At 45.0% G+C, this 22,326-nt stretch overlaps 1 protein-coding gene across 12 annotated transcripts in view; it reads right to left on the bottom strand.

Annotated features, from left to right (window-relative positions):
- otofa (otoferlin a) overlaps positions 1 to 22,326 on the bottom strand; it is a 243,711-nt gene that overhangs the window by 35,822 nt on the left and 185,563 nt on the right. For 11 of the 12 annotated variants that reach the window (XM_034161614.1, XM_034161617.1, XM_034161619.1 and 8 more), the window contains exons 1-7: positions 17,096 to 17,175; positions 16,491 to 16,650; positions 16,227 to 16,413; positions 15,951 to 16,137; positions 11,569 to 11,792; positions 5,637 to 5,745; positions 5,268 to 5,454 (exon numbers count right to left, since the gene is read on the bottom strand). In XM_034161614.1, coding sequence (XP_034017505.1) covers positions 5,268 to 5,454; positions 5,637 to 5,745; positions 11,569 to 11,792; positions 15,951 to 16,137; positions 16,227 to 16,413; positions 16,491 to 16,650; positions 17,096 to 17,126 — 1,085 coding nt within the window. In that variant the 5' untranslated portion in view covers positions 17,127 to 17,175. Of the gene's footprint in view, positions 1 to 5,267; positions 5,455 to 5,636; positions 5,746 to 11,568; positions 11,793 to 15,950; positions 16,138 to 16,226; positions 16,414 to 16,490; positions 16,651 to 17,095; positions 17,176 to 22,326 lie in introns of those variants that run through there. The other variant, XM_034161625.1, reaches the window with a different exon arrangement.

Here is a 22,326-nt window from a genome sequence, read left to right as displayed (position 1 = left end):
TATAATTTGACTCCTTCCATTGTCCGTTCATTTACGCCCCCTGTTGTGGGTCCGTGTCACTACACTTTCCCAACAGGATATCTCGGCCAGCGTCATGGACTCCGAGGGGCGTCACCAGGCTGTTGAACAACCAATGGGAGAGCAGGGAGCACAGGCATCTGCAGGAGGCGTGATTGGTGAGCTACAGCATATTCTCACCGCCTTTACGGCTCGAATGGATCAAATAGCCGAGCAAAACATCCTCCTGAACCGCAGGGTGGAGGCTCTCTCCGCGCAAGTGGCGGCGAGCACTCAGGGCGCTGCTGCAGCTCCTCCTCCTGTCGATCCTGTGCTAGATATTAATGTTCCAGTGATGGTCCAACAACCCCTCCCACCATCCCCTGAAGCATACATAAGCCCTCCTGAGCCGTACGGAGGTTGTGTGGAGACGTGCGCGGACTTTCTTATGCAGTGTTCGCTCGTCTTCGCACAACGTCCCGTCATGTACGCGTCAGACGCAAGCAAAATAGCTTATGTGATCACTCTGCTTCGGGGAGAGGCACGCGCTTGGGCTACGGCGCTTTGGGAGCAAAACTCACGGCTCCTTCACACATACACTGGGTTTGTGAGGGAGTTCAGGACTGAGGTGTTTGATCACCCTAACAGGGGAGAGACCGCTTCAACTGTGCTGCTGTCGATGAGACAGGGACGCCGGAGCGCAGCCGCTTATGCAATCGACTTCCGCATCGCGGCTGCGAGGTCCGGCTGGAATAACGCTGCGCTCCGCGCCGCCTTTGTAAATGGACTGTCGTCAGTCCTAAAGGAGCACCTAGTGGCCAAGGATGAACCGCAGGAATTAGATGGGCTTATTGATCTCGTTATACGATTAGACAATCGGTTGGAGGAACGCCGTCGGGAACGAGACGAAGGACGTGGCCGGGCATGCGCCGTCCCTCTTCCTTCCGGGTCCGAGAAGGGTCCGCCCTTCCCACGCTCCCTGGCCTCTACGTCCCGTGGGGCGACAGCTCCCCCTGCTGATGAAGCAATGGACACGAGCAGGGCCACATTTAGACCACCTAATAGACAGAGGAGGTTTCCATGCGGGGCGTGTTTTGTTTGTGGCTCAATGGAGCATCAATTGAGCGATTGCCCCGAATGGTTAAACACCAACGCCCGCCCCTAGAGACTGGGCTTAGGGTGGGCCAAAAACTTCACGTGGGGCACACACATATTGCCGCACGACTCCCAGTTACAAGCCTTAGCCTGAAGGGTTAAATCCCCACTGACACAGGGTCAGAAGGGAATCTGTTAGACAGCAGATGGGCCAGGGAGGTAGGGCTCCCTCTGGTGGCGCTACCTACACCATTGCAGGTGCGAGCACTAGATGGCACCCTACTCCCTTTACTCACACACAAGACATCACCAGTAACTCTGGTGGTGTCAGGGAATCATAGGGAGGAGATTGAGTTTTTTGTGACTCCTTCTACCTCCCGTGTGATTCTGGGGTTCCCCTGGATGTTGAAACACAATCCCCGGATTGATTGGCCATCCGGGGTGGTGGTACAGTGGAGCGAAACCTGCCATCGGAGGTGTTTGGGATCCTCGGTTCCTCCCGGTTCCCAGGCAAAGGAGCAGGTCCAAGTACCCCCCAATCTGTCGGCGGTGCCGGTCGAGTACCACGATCTTGCTGATGTTTTTAGCAAGGATCGGGCACTCACTCTTCCCCCGCACCGTCCGTATGATTGTGCCATCGATTTGTTGCCAGGCGTGGAGTTCCCGTCCAGCAGGCTGTACAACCTCTCCCGACCTGAGCGCGAATCGATGGAGACCTACATCCGGGACTCCTTAGCTGCCGGGCTGATCCGTAACTCCACCTCTCCGATGGGAGCAGGTTTCTTTTTTGTGGGAAAAAAAGATGGCGGTCTTCGTCCATGCATTGATTATCGGGGGCTGACCGAGATCACGGTTCGCAACCGATACCCGTTGCCTTTGTTGGATTCAGTGTTCACCCCCCTGCATGGAGCCAAAATCTTCACAAAGTTGGATCTTAGGAACGCATACCACCTAGTTCGGATCCGGAAGGGAGACGAATGGAAGACGGCATTTAACACCCCGTTAGATCATTTTGAGTACCTGGTCATGCCGTTCGGCCTCACTAACGCCCCCGCGACGTTCCAAGCTTTGGTTAATGACGTTTTGTGGGACTTCCTGCACCGATTCCTCTTCGTATATCTGGATGATATACTCATCTTTTCTCCGGACCCTGAGACCCATGTGCGGCATGTACGTCAGGTCCTGCAGCGGTTGTTGGAGAACCGGTTGTTTGTGAAGGGCGAGAAGTGTGAGTTTCACCGCACTTCTTTGTCCTTCCTGGGGTTAATCATCTCCTCCAACTCCGTCGCCCCGGATCCGGCCAAGGTCGCAGCGGTGAGAGACTGGCCCCAACCGACAAGCCGTAGGAAGCTGCAACAGTTCCTCGGCTTCGCAAATTTTTACAGGAGGTTCATTAAGGGGTATAGTCAGGTTGTTAGCCCCCTGACGGCCCTGACCTCACCAAAAGTTCCCTTCACCTGGTCGGATCAGTGCGAAGCCGCGTTTAGGGAGTTGAAACGCCGGTTCTCGACTGCACCGGTCTCGGTGCAGCCCGATCCTGGTCGCCAGTTCGTGGTTGAAGTGGACGCCTCTGACTCGGGGATAGGAGCCGTGCTATCCCAGAGCGGAGAAACCGATAAGGTTCTTCACCCGTGTGCCTATTTTTCCCGCAGGTTGACCCCAGCAGAGCGGAACTATGACGTGGGCAATCGAGAGCTCCTTGCGGTGAAAGAGGCCCTTGAGGAGTGGAGACACCTGCTGGAGGGAGCGTCAGTGCCTTTCACGGTTTTCACTGATCACCGGAACCTGGAGTATATCAGGACCGCCAAGTGACTGAACCCCAGGCAAGCCCGCTGGTCACTGTTTTTCGGCCGTTTTGACTTCCGGATCACTTACCGCCCCGGGACCAAAAACCAAAGATCGGATGCCCTGTCCCGGGTGCATGAACAGGAAGTCAAGACCGAGCTGTCGGATCCACCGGAACCCATTCTCCCGGAGTCCACTATCGTGGCTGCTCTGACCTGGGACGTGGAGAAGACCGTCCGGGAGGCCCTGGCACGGAGCCCGGATCCCGGAACAGGACCGACGAACAAACTATACGTCCCACCAGAGGCCAGAGCTGCCGTCCTGGACTTCTGTCACGAGTCCAAACTCTCCTGCCACCCAGGGGTGCGTAGGACCGTGGCAGTGGTCCGGCAGTGGTCTGGTGGGCGTCCCTGGAAACTGATGTCCGGGCTTACATCCAGGCCTGCACCACCTGCGCCAGGGGCAAGGCTGACCACCAGAAGGCACAGGGACTTCTACAGCCACTTCCTGTGCCTCACCGCCCCTGGTCCCACATCGATCTGGATTTTGTCACGGGCCTCCCGCCGTCCCGGGGACACACCACCATACTCACGATAGTGGACCGTTTCTCCAAGGCGGCCCACTTCGTGGCCCTCCCAAAGCTCCCGTCGGCCCAGGAGACGGCGGATCTCCTCGTCCACCATGTTGTCCGGCTGCATGGGATACCAACAGACATCGTTTCGGATCGCGGTCCCCAGTTCTCCTCGCAGGTGTGGAAAAGTTTCTGCCAGGAACTGGGGGCCACTGTAAGCCTCTCATCTGGGTATCACCCGCAGACTAACGGACAGGTCGAACGGGCCAACCAGGAGTTGGAGCAGGCCCTCAGGTGCACGACCTCCGCACACCCGACGGCTTGGAGTGAACAGCTGGCCTGGATCGAGTACGCTCATAACAGCCAGGTGTCCTCTGCCACCGGCCTCTCCCCATTCGAGGTGTGTCTGGGGTACCAACCCCCTTTGTTTCCTGTGGTGGAGGGAGAGGTCGGTGTGCCCTCGGTCCAGGCCCACCTGCGGAGATGCCGTCGGGTGTGGCGCACTGCCCGTTCGGCCTTGTTGAGGGCCCGGACGAGGGCTAAAGCCCATGCAGACCGTCGACGGTCCCCGGCCCCTACTTACCAGCCCGGGCAGGAGGTGTGGCTTTCCACTAAGGACATTCCTCTCCAGGTCAAGTCCCCCAAATTGAAGGACCGCTTCATTGGACCCTTCCCCATCCTCAAGGTCCTCAGTCCTACCACAGTGAGGCTCCAACTCCTGGCCTCACTGCGGATCCATCCGGTCTTTCATGTCTCCAGGGTAAAACCGCATCACACCTCACCCCTCTGTGCACCCGGTCCGGCACCGCCTCCTGCCCGTCTTATCGACGGGGAGCCGGCTTGGACAGTTCGCCGACTCTTGGACGTCCGCCGAATGGGCCGGGGTTTCCAGTATTTGGTGGACTGGGAGGGGTATGGACCCGAAGAACGCTCCTGGGTGAAGAGGAGCTTCATCCTGGATCCGGCCCTCCTGGCCGATTTCTATCGTCGCCACCCGGACAAGCCTGGTCGGGCGCCAGGAGGCGCCCGTTGAGGGGGGGGTCCTGTTCTGTGGGCCGCCAGAAGAGGAGGTACTGCTGGCCCACCACCAGAGGGCGCCCTGCCTGAAGTGCGGGCTTCAGGCACGAGAGGGCGCTGCCGCCTCAGGAACAAGCCGTGGTGACAGCTGTCACCCATCATCCGTGACAGCTGTCACTAATCAACACATCTGGTATAAAAGCAGGAAGACACCTCCACCAAACTGCCGAGATATCATCTTCATCTAGAGGTAATACTCTCAGCCCCTTTTGAGATCGATAAATCTATTATTGTGAGTGTTTGCAGGAGAACCGGTTGTTTGTGAGGAGGCTGTGCAAGACGGCGCTCCTTTTCAGCTGAGACCGCTGCAACGCGCTGAGTGAGAGGTGGAGGTGGCATTTCCACCTTTGTTACTGGGTGTTCACACACCCACCCTTTGACTGTCTTTTGCTTTCTGCCAGCAGTACCAGATCCGACACTCGGGAAAGTGGCCACCTGGGGACTCCGGAACTTGGCGGCTCCAGTATTCCTCGGGTTCGGGTGGCGGTGGAAATCGTGTGGTTCCGGTTCGTTTCCAGACGGGCGTCTCCTATCGTCGAGCCTGCCCACACGACACCTTTATTAATTGACTGTTGCACATTCTGATTCTGCTGTGTTTGGTTGTGACATTCACACCAGTAAAGTGTTATAATTTGACTCCTTCCATTGTCCGTTCATTTACGCCCCCTGTTGTGGGTCCGTGTCACTACACTTTCCCAACAGAGACCAAAATGAGATACAGTTGTGACCTTTCACTCCTGACCTGTCAGTGATGACGGGCTTCATGAAAGGAGTGCAGGAGACCGAGACCAAATCCACGTCTTCGTCTGCTTCTTCCTCACTCGAATTCTGGATGAGCTCGCTCTCCTCCTCTTCATTTTCGCCCTCTCTCTTCGTCTTCTTTGCCAAGGAAGGCTTGCTGATGCCATCAATCTGGTTGCCGTAATTACCTGTGAGATTAGGTCGATAACTTTAGGAGTGTCACATTAAAGTATTACATCAGTCCCTAATATAATACAACATGTAGAGTAAAAATGTCTGCACATGCGGTTTGTTTACTACTTTCAGTAAGGGCGCATTTATTATTGATGCACTTCAATATTAAACAAAACAGAGAAAAGCGTTTGCACACCTATTGTAATTTCAAAGCTGATTGCTTTATCGCCAATCTTCCTGTCAATCATGGTGGCCTCCAGGAAGGAACCAAAGAGGAAAAACTCATCTATTTTCCCCGTGGCACTCTGTGAAGAGAAGGACTTAAAAAAGTCAAACATCCAAGTCTTTCAGTTTTGTCCTCGCCTTTAACTACTTCATTGACTCCATCCATCCATCCATCCATCCATCCATCCATCCATCCATCCATCCATCCATCCATCCATCCATCCATCCATCCCACTCTGTATCAATCTGTCTTAAGATAATAATTCATCATTCAGAAACTCCACCACTGTTTGTTTGTTTGGTTGTTGGCCTGGAGCCCACAATTTTTCATATATCATTATGAAATTTTTACTGATGATTCATATTCTAACCCTGATAGACAAAGTTTGATCCAGATCTGTTCCACTGGCCTCTACTGGTGGTTGGCTCTCACTGCGGTATTGTATCACTTCCTGTTCCGGAGCACAGCGGTGTTTTTCTGTATCTGTTAGCTGTTGAATCTGCGCAGTTAGATCGATCTAGTTATCTAGATTACGATTTGTTTCCCAGTGTAATCTTTACGTGCCTTAACTAAAGCACTCCTTCTGCTGAATCACCTCTAAATTATTTACACATTATTCACTTTGCGTGTTTTTAGGAATCCGCTAGCTTAGCGCAGCTACTAGCTCTTAGCCAATTTAGCATGGCGGCTTCTCCTGTCTCTCCCGCACTTTTCTGCTCTGGGTGTGAAATGTTTAGTTATTCCTCGGCCTCCTTTAGCAGTAATGGTACTTGTAATAAGTGTAGCTTATTCGTAGCTTTGGAGGCCAGGCTGGGCGAATTGGAGACTCGGCTCCGCACCGTGGAAAATTCTACAGCTAGCCAGGCCCCTGTAGTCGGTGCGGACCAAGGTAGCTTAGCCGCCGTTAGTTCCCCCCTGGCAGATCCCGAGCAGCCGGGAAAGCAGGCCGACTGGGTGACTGTGAGGAGGAAGCGTAGTTCTAAACAGAAGCCCCGTGTACACCGCCAACCCGTTCACATTTCTAACCGTTTTTCCCCACTCGGTGACACACCCGCTGAGGCTCAAACTCTGGTTATTGGCGACTCTGTTTTGAGAAATGTGAAGTTAGCGACACCAGCAACCATAGTCAATTGTCTTCCGGGGGCCAGAGCAGGCGACATTGAAGGAAATTTGAAACTGCTGGCTAAGGCTAAGCGTAAATTTGGTAAGATTGTAATTCACGTCGGCAGTAATGACACCCGGTTACGCCAATCGGAGGTCACTAAAATTAACATTAAATCGGTGTGTAACTTTGCAAAAACAATGTCGGACTCTGTAGTTTTCTCTGGGCCCCTCCCCAATCGGACCGGGAGTGACATGTTTAGCCGCATGTTCTCCCTGAATTGCTGGCTGTCTGAGTGGTGTCCAAAAAATGAGGTGGGCTTCATAGATAATTGGCAAAGCTTCTGGGGAAAACCTGGTCTTGTTAGGAGAGACGGCACCCATCCCACTTTGGATGGAGCAGCTCTCATTTCTAGAAATCTGGCCAATTTTCTTAAATCCTCCAAACCGTGACTATCCAGGGTTGGGACCAGGAAGCAGAGTTGTAGTCTTACACTCCTCTCTGCAGCTTCTCTCCCCCTGCCATCCCCTCACTACCCCATCCCCGTAGAGACGGTGCCTGCTCCCAGACTACCAATAACCAGCAAAAATCTATTTAAGCATAAAAATTCAAAAAGAAAAAATAATATAGCACCTTCAACTGCACCACAGACTAAAACAGTTAAATGTGGTCTATTAAACATTAGGTCTCTCTCTTCTAAGTCCCTGTTGGTAAATGATATAATAATTGATCAACATATTGATTTATTCTGCCTTACAGAAACCTGGTTTACAGCAGGATGAATATGTTAGTTTAAATGAGTCAACACCCCCGAGTCACACTAACTGTCAGAACGCTCGTAGCACGGGCTGGGGCGGAGGATTAGCAGCAATCTTCCATTCCAGCTTATTAATTAATCAAAAACCCAGACAGAGCTTTAATTCATTTGAAAGCTTGACTCTTAGTCTTGTCCATCCAAATTGGAAGTCCCAAAAACCAGTTTTATTTGTTATTATCTATCGTCCACCTGGTCGTTACTGTGAGTTTCTCTGTGAATTTTCAGACCTTTTGTCTGACTTAGTGCTTAGCTCAGATAAGATAATTATAGTGGGCGATTTTAACATCCACACAGATTCTGAGAATGACAGCCTCAACACTGCATTTAATCTATTATTAGACTCTATTGGCTTTGCTCAAAAGTAATGAGTCCACCCACCACTTTAATCATATCTTAGATCTTGTTCTGACTTATGGTATGGAAATAGAAGACTTAACAGTATTCCCTGAAAACTCCCTGGTGTCTGATCATTTCTTAACAACATTTACATTTACTCTGATGGACTACCCAGCAGTGGGGAATAAGTTTCATTACACTAGAAGTCTTTCAGAAAGCGCTGTAACTAGGTTTAAGGATATGATTCCTTCTTTATGTTCTCTAATGCCATATACCAACACAGTGCAGAGTAGCTACCTAAACTCTGTAAGTGAGATAGAGTATCTCGTCAATAGTTTTACATCCTCATTGAAGACAACTTGGATGCTGTAGCTCCTCTGAAAAAGAGAGCTTTAAATCAGAAGTGCCTGACTCCGTGGTATAACTCATAAACTCGTAGCTTAAAGCAGATAACCCGTAAGTTGGAGAGGAAATGGCGTCTCACTAATTTAGAAGATCTTCACTTAGCCTGGAAAAAGAGTCTGTTGCTCTATAAAAAAGCCCTCCGTAAAGCTAGGACATCTTTCTACTCATCACTAATTGAAGAAAATAAGAACAACCCAGGTTTCTTTTCAGCACTGTAGCCAGGCTGACAAAGAGTCAGAGCTCTATTGAGCTGAGTATTCCATTAACTTTAACTAGTAATGACTTCATGACTTTCTTTGCTAACAAAATTTTAACTATTAGAGAAAAAATTACTCATAACCATCCAAAGACGTATCGTTATCTTTGGCTGCTTTCAGTGATGCCGGTATTTGGTTAGACTCATTCTCTCCGATTGTTCTGTCTGAGTTATTTTCATTAGTTACTTCATCCAAACCATCAACATGTTATTAGACCCCATTCCTACCAGGCTGCTCAAGGAAGCCCTACTATTATTTAATGCTTCGATCTTAAATATGATCAATCTATCTTTGTTAGTTGGCTATGTACCACAGGCTTTTAAGGTGGCAGTAATTAAACCATTACTTAAAAAGCCATCACTTGACCCAGCTATCTTAGCTAATTATAGGCCAATCTCCAACCTTCCTTTTCTCTCAAAAATTCTTGAAAGGGTAGTTGTAAAACAGCTAACTGATCATCTGCAGAGGAATGGTCTATTTGAAGAGTTTGAATCAGGTTTTAGAATTCATCATAGTACAGAAACAGCATTAGTGAAGGTTACAAATGATCTTCTTATGGCCTCGGACAGTGGACTCATCTCTGTGCTTGTTCTGTTAGACCTCAGTGCTGCTTTTGATACTGTTGACCATAAAATTTTATTACAGAGATTAGAGCATGCCATAGGTATTAAAGGCACTTCGCTGCGGTGGTTTGAATCATATTTGTCTAATAGATTACAATTTGTTCATGTACATGGGGAATCTTCTTCACAGACTAGGGTTAATTATGGAGTTCCACAAGGTTCTGTGCTAGGACCAATTTTATTCACTTTATACATGCTTCCCTTAGGTAGTATTATTAGACGGTATTGCTTAAATTTTCATTGTTACGCAGATGATACCCAGCTTTATCTATCCATGAAGCCAGAGGACACACACCAATTAGCTAAACTGCAGGATTGTCTTACAGACATAAAGACATGGATGACCTCTAATTTCCTGCTTTTAAACTCAGATAAAACTGAAGTTATTGTACTTGGCCCCACAAATCTTAGAAACATGGTGTCTAACCAGATCCTTACTCTGGATGGCATTGCCCTGGCCTCTAGTAATACTGTGAGAAATCTTGGAGTCATTTTTGATCAGGATATGTCATTCAAAGCGCATATTAAACAAATATGTAGGACTGCTTTTTGCATTTACGCAATATCTCTAAATCAGAAAGGTCTTGTCTCAGAGTGATGCTGAAAAAACTAATTCATGCATTTATTTCCTCTAGGCTGGACTATTGTAATTCATTATTATCAGGTTGTCCTAAAAGTTCCCTAAAAAGCCTTCAGTTAATTCAAAATGCTGCAGCTAGAGTACTGACGGGGACTAGAAGGAGAGAGCATATCTCACCCATATTGGCCTCTCTTCATTGGCTTCCTGTTAATTCTAGAATAGAATTTAAAATTCTTCTTCTTACTTATAAGGTTTTGAATAATCAGGTCCCATCTTATCTTAGGGACCTCGTAGTACCATATCACCCCAATAGAGCGCTTCGCTCTCAGACTGCAGGCTTACTTGTAGTTCCTAGGGTTTGTAAGAGTAGAATGGGAGGTAGAGCCTTCAGCTTTCAGGCTCCTCTCCTGTGGAACCAGCTCCCAATTCAGATCAGGGAGACAGACACCCTCTCTACTTTTAAGATTAGGCTTAAAACTTTCCTTTTTGCTAAAGCTTATAGTTAGGGCTGGATCGGGTGACCCTGAACCATCCCTTAGTTATGCTGCTATAGATGTAGACTGCTGGGGGGTTCCCATGATGCACTGTTTGTTTCTCTTTTGCTCTGTATGCAACACTCTGCATTTAATCATTAGTGATCGATTCTCTGCTCCCCTCCACAGCATGTCTTTTTCCTGGTTCTCTCCCTCAGCAGCCCCAACCAGTCCAGCAGAAGACTGCCCCTCCTGAGCCTGGTTCTGCTGGAGGTTTCTTCCTGTTAAAAGGGAGTTTTTCCCTTCCCACTGTAGCCAAGTGCTTGCTCACAGGGGGTCGTTTTGACCGTTGGGGTTTTACATAATTATTGTATGGCCTTGCCTTGCAATATAAAGCGCCTTGGGGCAACTGTTTGTTGTGATTTGGCGCTATATAAAAAAATTGATTGATTGATTGATTGATTTGGCGCTATATAAAAAAATTGATTGATTGAATTGATTGATTGATAGACAAGAACTGGTTCATTTTTCAAGGTCATAGGATAAAGGATAAATTCAGGAAAAATGTTGGTAATTTGGAAAATCCCTATCTTTAACATTTAACACATTTTAAAAATTCATAACTCTGTCAAAAAGATCACATTTCTTTCATATTTGATACCATTAAGGAGGATGATATCCTTTATCAAGTGACAAAGTTTGATCCAGATCTGTTCCAGATTACAGATTTTGTGGCCATTTAAATGTAACACTGAAAATTGCATTTAATGCATAGTTTACATTATATCTTAATCAAACATGCTCCAATCACTCTCATATTTGAAACGGAGGTGCAGACTGTCACTCACTATCGTCTGACAAAGTCTGATCCGATCCGATCTGGATTGGGAATTTTGTGGACATTTGAATTTAATATTAATAAAAGCCATTTGATGTCCATTTGCCATTTATATCTCAAACAAAAGTGCCTCAATCCCTCTCAGTTGTGACAATGAGGTGTACACTGGCACTCTCAATGAATAGACTAAGTTTGATCCGCATCTGATCCGTATTATGGTCTTAGTGGATATTTGATTTTAACATTGAAAAGCTCTTTTGAGCTATATTTTGTATTATCTTTTAGCTCATGAATTGGCGGAGGTTTGCGTTCTACGAGCGCAGTGCTCTAGTTACCTCCGCCAACTAGTTACCTAGCCATTAATTGGCTAGGTAACTAATTAATTAGAATATCTGGCTTATTTGCACTATTTGTGTTTTCCCTGAGATTTGTACAACTGACAACTAACAGGATTTACGTCATCATTCTCACCTCTGAGATGTTGGAGACAGACTCCACCTGCACCTCGGTGGAGCTAATGATCTCTGGGGAAGTGGTGTCCAGAATCTCCACAGCAACCGAAAGCAAGAGGCGGGCTCTAAAAGACACACCTTCTCCGAGCCCCTCGTTAAGGTCCTGATGCTCGTCCATCAGCGTGTACTGGCGAGTGGAACCATACATGTTGACCCAGGCTGGACCCAGGGTGGGCAGAAACCCTGGAAAATGGCACGAGAATGGATGAATAGAGGAGAAATCAATCAATCAATCAATCAATCAATCAATTTTTTTATATAGCGCCAAATCACAACAAACAGTTGCCCAAGGCGCTTTATATTGTAAGGCAAGGCCATACAATAATTATGTAAAACCCCAACGGTCAAAACGACCCCCTGTGAGCAAGCACTTGGCTACAGTGGGAAGGAAAAACTCCCTTTTAACAGGAAGAAACCTCCAGCAGAACCAGGCTCAGGGAGGGGCAGTCTTCTGCTGGGACTGGTTGGGGCTGAGGGAGAGAACCAGGAAAAAAACATGCTGTGGAGGGGAGCAGAGATCGATCACTAATGATTAAATGCAGAGTGGTGCATACAGAGCAAAAAGAGAAAGAAACAATGCATCATGGGAACCCCCCAGCAGTCTACGTTTATAGCAGCATAAATAAGGGATGGTTCAGGGTCACCTGATCCAGCCCTAACTATAAGCTTTAGCAAAAAGGAAAGTTTTAAGCCTAATCTTAAAAGTAGAGAGGGTGTCTGTCTCCCTGATCTGAATTGGGAGCTGGTTCCACAGGAGAGGAGCCTGAAAGCTGAAGGCTCTGCCTCCCATTCTACTCTTACAAACCCTAGGAACTACAAGTAAGCCTGCAGTCTGAGAGCGAAGCGCTCTATTGGGGTGATATGGTACTACGAGGTCCCTAAGATAAGATGGGACCTGATTATTCAAAACCTTATAAGTAAGAAGAAGAATTTTAAATTCTATTCTAGAATTAACAGGAAGCCAATGAAGAGAGGGCCAATATGGGTGAGATATGCTCTCTCCTTCTAGTCCCCGTCAGTACTCTAGCTGCAGCATTTTGAATTAACTGAAGGCTTTTTAGGGAACTTTTAGGACAACCTGATAATAATGAATTACAATAGTCCAGCCTAGAGGAAATAAATGCATGAATTAGTTTTTCAGCATCACTCTGAGACAAGACCTTTCTGATTTTAGAGATATTGCGTAAATGCAAAAAAGCAGTCCTACATATTTGTTTAATATGTACTTTGAATGACATATCCTGATCAAAAATGACTCCAAGATTTCTCACAGTATTACTAGAGCTCAGGGTAATGCCATCCAGAGTAAGGATCTGGTTAGACACCATGTTTCTAAGATTTGTGGGGCCAAGTACAATAACTTCAGTTTTATCTGAGTTTAAAAGCAGGAAATTAGAGGTCATCCATGTCTTTATGTCTGTAAGACAATCCTGCAGTTTAGCTAATTGGTGTGTGTCCTCTGGCTTCATGGATAGATAAAGCTGGGTATCATCTGCGTAACAATGAAAATTTAAGCAATACCGTCTAATAATACTGCCTAAGGGAAGCATGTATAAAGTGAATAAAATTGGTCCTAGCACAGAACCTTGTGGAACTCCATAATTAACTTTAGTCTGTGAGAAGATTCCCCATTTACATGAACAAATTGTAATCTATTAGACAAATATGATTCAAACCACCGCAACGCAGTGCCTTTAATACCTATGGCATGCTCTAATCTCTGTAATAAAATTTTATGGTCAACAGTATCAAAAGCAGCACTGAGGTCTAACAGAACAAGCACAGAGATGAGTCCACTATCCGAGGCCATAAGAAGATCATTTGTAACCTTCACTAATGCTGTTTCTGTACTATGATGAATTCTAAACCTGACTGAAACTCTTCAAATAGACCATTCCTCTGCAGATGATCAGTTAGCTGTTTTACAACTACCCTTTCAAGAATTTTTGAGAGAAAAGGAAGGTTGGAGATTGGCCTATAATTAGCTAAGATAGCTGGGTCAAGTGATGGCTTTTTAAGTAATGGTTTAATTACTGCCACCTTAAAAGCCTGTGGTACATAGCCAACTAACAAAGATAGATTGATCATATTTAAGATCGAAGCATTAATAATGGTAGGGCTTCCTTGAGCAGCCTGTAGGAATGGGGTCTAATAAACATGTTGATGGTTTGGATGAAGTAACTAATGAAAATAACTCAGACAGAACAATCGGAGAGAAAGAGTCTAACCAAAAACCGGCATCACTGAAAGCAGCCAAAGATAACGATACGTCTTTGGGATGGTTATGAGTAATTTTTTCTCTAATAGTTAAAATTTTGTTAGCAAAGAAAGTCATGAAGTCATTACTAGTTAAAGTTAATGGAATACTCAGCTCAATAGAGCTCTGACTCTTTGTCAGCCTGGCTACAGTGCTGAAAAGAAACCTGGGTTGTTCTTATTTTCTTCAATTAGTGATGAGTAGAAAGATGTCCTAGCTTTACGGAGGGCTTTTTTATAGAGCAACAGACTCTTTTTCCAGGCTAAGTGAAGATCTTCTAAATTAGTGAGACGCCATTTCCTCTCCAACTTACAGGTTATCTGCTTTAAGCTACGAGTTTGTGAGTTATACCACGGAGTCAGGCACTTCTGATTTAAAGCTCTCTTTTTCAGAGGAGCTACAGCATCCAAAGTTGTCTTCAATGAGGATGTAAAACTATTGACGAGATACTCTATCTCACTTACAGAGTTTAGGTAGCTACTCTGCACTGTGTTGGTATATGGCATTAGAGAACATAAAGAAGGAATCATATCCTTAAACGTAGTTACAGCGCTTTCTGAAAGACTTCTAGTGTAATGAAACTTATTCCCCACTGCTGGGTAGTCCATCAGAGTAAATGTAAATGTTATTAAGAAATGATCAGACAGAAGGGAGTTTTCAGGGAATACTGTTAAGTCTTCTATTTCCATACCATAAGTCAGAACAAGATCTAAGATATGATTAAAGTGGTGGGTGGACTCATTTACTTTTGAGCAAAGCCAATTGAGGCTAATAATAGATTAAATGCAGTGTTGAGGCTGTCATTCTCAGCATCTGTGTGGATGTTAAAATCGCCCACTATAATTATCTTATCTGAGCTAAGCACTAAGTCAGACCAAAAGGTCTGAAAATTCACAGAGAAACTCACAGTAACGACCAGGTGGACGATAGATAATAACAAATAAAACTGGTTTTGGGACTTCCAATTGGATGGACAAGACTAAGAGTCAAGCTTTCAAATGAATTAAAGCTCTGTCTGGGTTTTTGATTAATTAATAAGCTGGAATGGAAGATTGCTGCTAATCCTCCGCCCCAGCCCGTGCTACGAGCATTCTGACAGTTAGTGTGACTCGGGGGTGTTGACTCATTTAAACTAACATATTCATCCTGCTGTAACCAGGTTTCTGTAAGGCAGAATAAATCAATATGTTGATCAATTATTATATCATTTACCAACAGGGACTTAGAAGAGAGAGACCTAATGTTTAATAGACCACATTTAACTGTTTTAGTCTGTGGTGCAGTTGAAGGTGCTATATATTTTTTTCTTTTTTTGCTTTATTTCCTGCAGAAATCTGCAGGAAATAAAGCACAAATTAAAAAATATGGTCGTTTTTGTCTGGGTCCTTGAGATTTGAGATGAATGCCAGAGCAGAACCATGAAGTCACTGAACAGAGTTGGCTGGTGACTAGTATCACTTGCATTGTGAGGGAAGGAACATCAGCTAAGACTTTTTTGCCATGTAAGACATCTGAAAGGTGCAGACGGACCGGGTGTCTACATGGGTGGTTTGCGTCAAGGATTCAAGATGGTTCCTACCAGATTTCTTCTTTTTTTTCAGGCAAATCAATACTCAGCTTTACATTGTACATGTCAATCAAACAATGTCAACATTGGCAACAAAGTTGGCAAAGTTTGAGCTTGTGCAGGTTGCACACTTGTATCAATCACTCAATGCTGCGCCAGTTGCGCAAAGAGGATATTTTTCTGAACATGCAAATGTGAAAGCAATGTTGGATTTGCTCGAGGTGGAATTCATAAAATTGCCTTTCAGCTTTTCTCATTATGTGACTCACTTTCAAAATGATTATATTCTTAATGGAACTTTTTTTTCTGGCTACTATATTGGAATCAATATATGATAATGCACGCATTGACTGCAAGTTCATCTAAATGCTAAAATCCTACAGCTGGCGCTAACAGGTCTGGAGGGTCATGTACATGCATAGACTTGAATCTCAACTCGTTAAAAATGACTAATTAATATACTTCACAGCTGATCAATCTCAGTGACATGTTCAGCATACACGGCTGTTCGACGTACCTTTGTCTCCATCATTTGATATCTTGCGTAGATCAATAAAATGTGTTCCTATGGCAACGTCGTTGACCTTATCGGAGTCTCTTATCTGGATTTTTATGCGCTTGCAGAGCGGAGGGAACAGTTCTGTGAAGACGACTTGCTCGTTCCATATTGGTTCATAACTGCTCTTCTGGACTGAGGTTTTACCCTGGAGACACATTCAGGAAAAACCAAATGGTGGTTGATCATGTGGCTTTGGTACTTGGCTAACACCGTCTAGAAATGATCGGGGGTTACTTTCTGTCCTGCAAACTGCACTTGAACATAGGGATCCACCAGGTCCCTGTTTTCTCCTATGAAGGCTTTCTTCACATTAGCCATGATGGTGGTGTTCATTTTTGGGAGGCCCTCAGCACGATACACCTTCACGTAAAACCTCGCCCACTGCCTTTCTGCTGGGATACCCTCAGGGAGCAGAAGATTCCTGGAAGAGAGGGAAAACTGTACCAAAAGCTGCACGCTGATTAGCCTTATATTAACTAAACCAAAAATTTGCATTACCCTTCTATGTCATCTTCATCAGTCTCGTTGGCCTTGTGTGGGGTCTTGATGTTGTCGCCCTTACCCACCACAGCAATGTCACACTTAATATACCCTTTACATCCTGCAGTGATGTCATCGGGATCAGACAGAATAGCCCACTTGTGGTAGAACTGATGTTCTAAGACAGGTTTCAGAAACGATAAGGATCCATTTAACCAACAACAATTACAGGAAAAATTCCAAATTATAGCAAACAGATTATACCAGAACAACAAACACGACTTTATACAGTCAAGTCAGGTCCATAAGTATTTGGGCAGTGACAACTTTGATTAAATGTATTTAGTAAATAATGCACAAAATACATGTAATTCCCTTAAATACACAGATAACACTTGTTTCCATTGTGGTCCGGCAATGTTAATGCCATATTTTTGTTAAACCCCTTTAAATAAAGCTGTAATGCTGCTCTAGAAGTACATCTTGATTGTTTAATTTCAATGGGACTCTGTTGGCGTAAAGAGGCAAAATTACAAAAATCATCTCACTGTCCTAGTTACTTGTGGACCTGAATAAATATGCATTAAAATGTATTTGTCATATTGTAGCAACAGTTTGATTACCAAGTTGAGAGTAAACAGTGCCCACATCCATTTTAAAGGTCCCCACCAACGTCCCACTCCTCAGCAGGTTTTTAGAGTGAATAACCTGATCATAGAGACAAACATATCTTGTTACTGGCACGGGAGATCACTAATGACTTCACCTTATAGGCACATATTGCTCCACTGAAGCATAATTATAATCTCTTCAATTAGCCTGACACTGTTAGTAATTATAAAAAATATTTTTCAGGTCTGTAAGAGGTGTTTTGTTTCTGTGTTTGTTGCTTTAAATGGGAAGAACCTTCACAACACATATCACAGGTGTCTACACTGAGACACTGTAAACATAATGGACAAACTGTCTGCGACTTCCCCTTTGGTTTTCCGAAGAGAGGTGGTGTGAAGCTCAAATGAGGTGGTTCCAAATGTTGCGATCTTGGCAGGGTCTGACTCCACTCAACTCCTGGCCAAGCCATAAATCGGTAAAGAAGGAGTGTACTATCTTGTACATATGAAAACGCTAACAGGCTAATCTTGATTTGACTCTTGATTAAAATAATTTTGTGGACTAGTTTGTGGTTTTCACAACAGGTGGCTTGCGTGAGGGTATTAAAATTTCAGATTGGCCTATTGCCTTGGATAACCGTGGAGTGATGATGGTGGGCTTTGGATACATGCTAATAAATGTTAGCAATGCTAACATGGCAATCTAGTGATTTCACTCAATGGAAATACTGGAGCACACACCTCTTAGGTGGTACGCTAGTACAACTACTGCACTACAAGCCATATTATCTCAGATATTTGTAATGAAAAGGTCAAAAAGCACAACATGGTTGAATCCACAGCAGCTAGCAGCCTCTGCTAATGGCAGCAGCTTCGGTTAGCGGGGCCCTCTACATCTTAGCCCTCTAGCTGTCACTCAAAACAACCATGCCCCTAATTATTCCTACCTTTATGGGTTAAAGTTTCTTAACTATGAGTTATATAAAAAGTCACCCCTCCTTCCTTATATATATAATATATATACAAATATATATATATACAAATGTTTGTGTGTGGTTAATGTGGCTCGCGTATCTCTCTGTTTGCCAGATTGGCCTCAGCTTTTTGATATGGCTTGCACATGGCACAATGATGTGCATCCTGTATTTTGAAAATTTTGGGGATTAATTTTCAAAACATTTATTCGAAACCTTTATTTTGAATAACATTGTAACATTCATATTTCCAAGATGGCGTGGCCCGCTGATGTTACTGGTAGCAAAGTTAAACAACATCAGATAGTTCATGTTGCACAAACCATTTCACAATAAAATGTTTAATGCTAGCATCCCAGCAAATACTTTTACTGTGAAAGGCATGCTGTCTGTGTTCCTTGCGACTGAGTTTAACTTGACAACACTAAGGAGATGTTAGTTAAAATCTGTTTTTTTGGATAAAACCAACACATTTCCCACTATTTGTACATTTCAGTAAGTACATAAGCTGAACAAAATATGATATTTTTCTACAATTTGTACAATGTTTCATTAAGTACATTTATAAGCTGAATAAAAACTTATATTTGCTGTGAGTTCAAGTTTAATAAACTATACTGATTTGCTGTTTCAAAGATTCTAAATGTCCTGTTTAATTTTGTCTAACTCTCTTCCAATAACCTATTTAGTAGGAATCCTTTCATTTTCATACAATTGATAATAAAACTAATTTTTTTAAAAACACTATATTCAGATAATAATATAATAGAACATACTGTACGTACACCTCTTTCATCAACATCACACCTTCAAACACAGCTTCGACCATCCATGAGAAATCTACTTAAGCTCCCAATCTTCTAGTGGAACACAAACTTCCTACAGGCACTGCACCACTATATATATATATATATTATATATATATATATAATATATATATTATATAAAATCATTATCATCATCATCTTGCCTGCAGCCAACACTGAGCTCCTCCAGGACTCCCCGGAGTCTGCGCTCGGGAAACGCTTTCTCTGTCTTAATGATCTCCTGAACATCATTCAGACCTTCTTCCTGACAGGACACACAAACAGTTACAGGTCACACTTCTTAGTACTGACTTACATTCTTCCGGAATCTGCAGCTGATTCCTCAGACAGAAATGTTGCTTCTTTTTTTAAAAAGTGTTCATGTTTTACAATGGCTTAGCCAGCTAACAGACAACATGGACAAAACTGTTGGTACCCTTCTGTTAAAGAACAAAAAAACCACTATGGTCACTGAAATAACTTGAAACTGATCAAAGTAATAATAATAAAAATTTACTGAAAATGAACTAATGAAAATCAGACATTGCTCTTGAACTGTGATTCAAGAGAATCACTTAAAAAAAAAAACTATTAAAGTGGCCCGAACAAAAATGATAGTACCTCTCGAAAAGATGTGTCCTCTAAAGTGTTTCCTGTAACTAGCATCACGGTGTCTTCAAACTTGTAATCAGTCCACACTGAACATGGACCAGAGAAGCTACAGAGAGTTGTCTCAAGAGATTAGAAAGACCATTACTGACAAGCATGTTAAGGGTAAAGCCTACAAGACCATCTCCAAGCAGCTTGATGTTCCTTGCACATATTATTCAGAAGTTTAAAGTCCATGAGACTATAGCCAACTTCTCTGGTCATGGCCAGAAGAAGAAAACTGTGACAAACTGAAGAGCCAAGATAATACAAATGATAACCAAAGAGCCAGACAAACTTCCAAAGAAATTAGAGGTGAACCCAAGGTTAGTGTAATCAGTGTCCGATCGCACCATCTGTCAATGTTGAGCCAAAGTGGATGGACATCACCATGAAAGGAAATCAAAAAAGCAAGACTGGAATTTGCCAAAAGCACACTGACAAGCCCCAAAGGTTTCTGGTGAGAATTTGCTTTTGACAGATGACGCAAAACTGGATCTTTTGGTCAAGTACATCAGCTATACAAAGAAAAGAACGCTGTACCTGCTGTGAAACATTTAGGTCGCAGTCAGATTTGGGGGACCTTGAGGAAGTTAACTGAACAGGTAAGTACAAGCTCGTTTGTAAAAGAAAATGACAAGTTCATTTTAAATTACATGCAACTCCCACTATACACATATGGACAAGACAAAAGCATTGTCTGCTCCTATTTCCGATCATGCATGTGATGATAAGACTATTCCCTGTGACAAACTGTTTATTGATCTGGTGCATATAAGATGACCAAGGTTTAATCAGTTTATTTTCAATTTCCTGGAAAACAAAAGCCTTAATTTCCTTGCAGTGTATCGCTACAGTGCCAAGTTATAAACTTCCTTCTTGTTCATTCTCACCAGTTTGTCTGCGATCTTGTCCATCATGTTGAGTTGTACCAGTCGTCTTCTCTGGTCCTGCCACCAACTCTTGATGTAGACACAAGGCTTCTTCTCAAGTAGGGGAGGTGAAAATAGTTCCTGTAAATCATAACGAAACGACCGAGTGCACAGTCGGAAATATCAGTATGAAGGATGTGCACAAAATAAACTTCCCAGACTTAAGAACACACAGCCCACTTTGAAACCTGAATATCTTTTTTGAAGCCCACCCACAGTACCTTCACAACCCACTAGGGGGCTAATCACTTGTGATTCATCAGCACCTTCCTGGTTGTTTGCTGCGCTTATTTCTATGTAAGAATTTTAGTTTTTCATCTAGTGAGACTGTTGTGTGGGCCGCCAGAAGAGGATGTACTGCTGGCCCACCACCAGAGGGCGCCCTGCCTGAAGTGCGGGCTTCAGGCACGAAGAGGGCGCTGCTGCTCAGGAACAAGCCGTGTGACAGCTGTCACCCATCATCCGTGACAGCTGTCACTAATCAACACATCTGGTATAAAAGCAGGAAGACACCTCCACCAAACTGCGAGATATCATCTTCATCTAGAGGTAATACTCTCAGCCCCTTTTTGAGATCGATAAATCTATTATTGTGAGTGTTTGCAGGAGAACCAGTCGTTTGTGAGGAGGCTGTGCAAGACGGCGCTCCTTTTCAGCTGAGACCGCTGCAACGCGTGAGTGAGAGGTGGAGGTGGCATTCCACCTTTGTTACTGGGTGTTCACACACCCACCCTTGACTGTCTTTTGCTTTCTGCCAGCAGTACCGAGATCCGACACTACGGGAAAGTGGCTACCTGGGGACTCCGGAACTTGGCGGCTCCAGTATTCCTCGGGTTCGGGTGACGGTGGAAATCGTGTGGTTCCGGTTCGTTTCCAGACGGGCGTCTCCTATCGTCGAGCCTGCCCACACGACACCTTTATTAAATCGACTGTTGCACATTCTGATTCTGCTGTGTTTGGTTGTGACATTCACACCAGTAAAGTGTTATAATTTGACTCCTTCCATTGTCCGTCATTTTACGCCCCCTGTTGTGGGGCCGTGTCACTACACTTTCCCAACAGGATATCGCGGCCAGCGTCATGGACGCCGAGGGGCGTCACCAAGGCTGTTGAACAACCAATGGGAGAGCAGGGAGCACAGGCATCTGCAGGAGGCGTGATTGGTGAGCTACAGCATATTCTCACCGCCTTACGGCTCGATGGATCAAATAGCCGAGCAAAACATCCTCCTGAACCGCAGGGTGGAGGCTCTCTCCGCGCAAGTGGCGGCGAGCACTCAGGGCGCTGCTGCAGCTCCTCCTCCTGTCGATCCTGTGCTAGATATTAATGTTCCAGTGATGGTCCAACAACCCCTCCCACCATCCCCTGAAGCATACATAAGCCCTCCTGAGCCGTACGGAGGTTGTGTGGAGACGTGCTCGGACTTTCTTATGCAGTGTTCGCTCGTCTTCGCACAACGTCCCGTCATGTACGCGTCAGACGCAAGCAAAATAGCTTATGTGATCACTCTGCTTCGGGGAGAGGCACGCGCTTGGGCTACGGCGCTTTGGGAGCAAACTCACGGCTCCTTCACACATACACTGGGTTTGTGAGGGAGTTCAGGACTGAGGTGTTTGATCACCCTAACAGGGGAGAGACCGCTTCAACTGTGCTGCTGTCGATGAGACAGGGACGCCGGAGCGCAGCCGCTTATGCAATCGACTTCCGCATCGCGGCTGCGAGGTCCGGCTGGAATAACGCTGCGCTCCGCGCGCCTTTGTAAATGGACTGTCGTCAGTCCTAAAGGAGCACCTAGTGGCCAGGATGAACCGCAGGAATTAGATGGGCTTATTGATCTCGTTATACGGTTAGACAATCGGTTGGATGAACGCCGTCGGGAACGA

Source organism: Thalassophryne amazonica, chromosome 21, assembly GCF_902500255.1.
Source record: "Thalassophryne amazonica chromosome 21, fThaAma1.1, whole genome shotgun sequence".
NCBI lineage: Eukaryota > Metazoa > Chordata > Actinopteri > Batrachoidiformes > Batrachoididae > Thalassophryne > Thalassophryne amazonica.
Note: the sequence above shows the minus strand (reverse complement) of the source record. Positions and strands in the feature narration are given on the sequence as shown.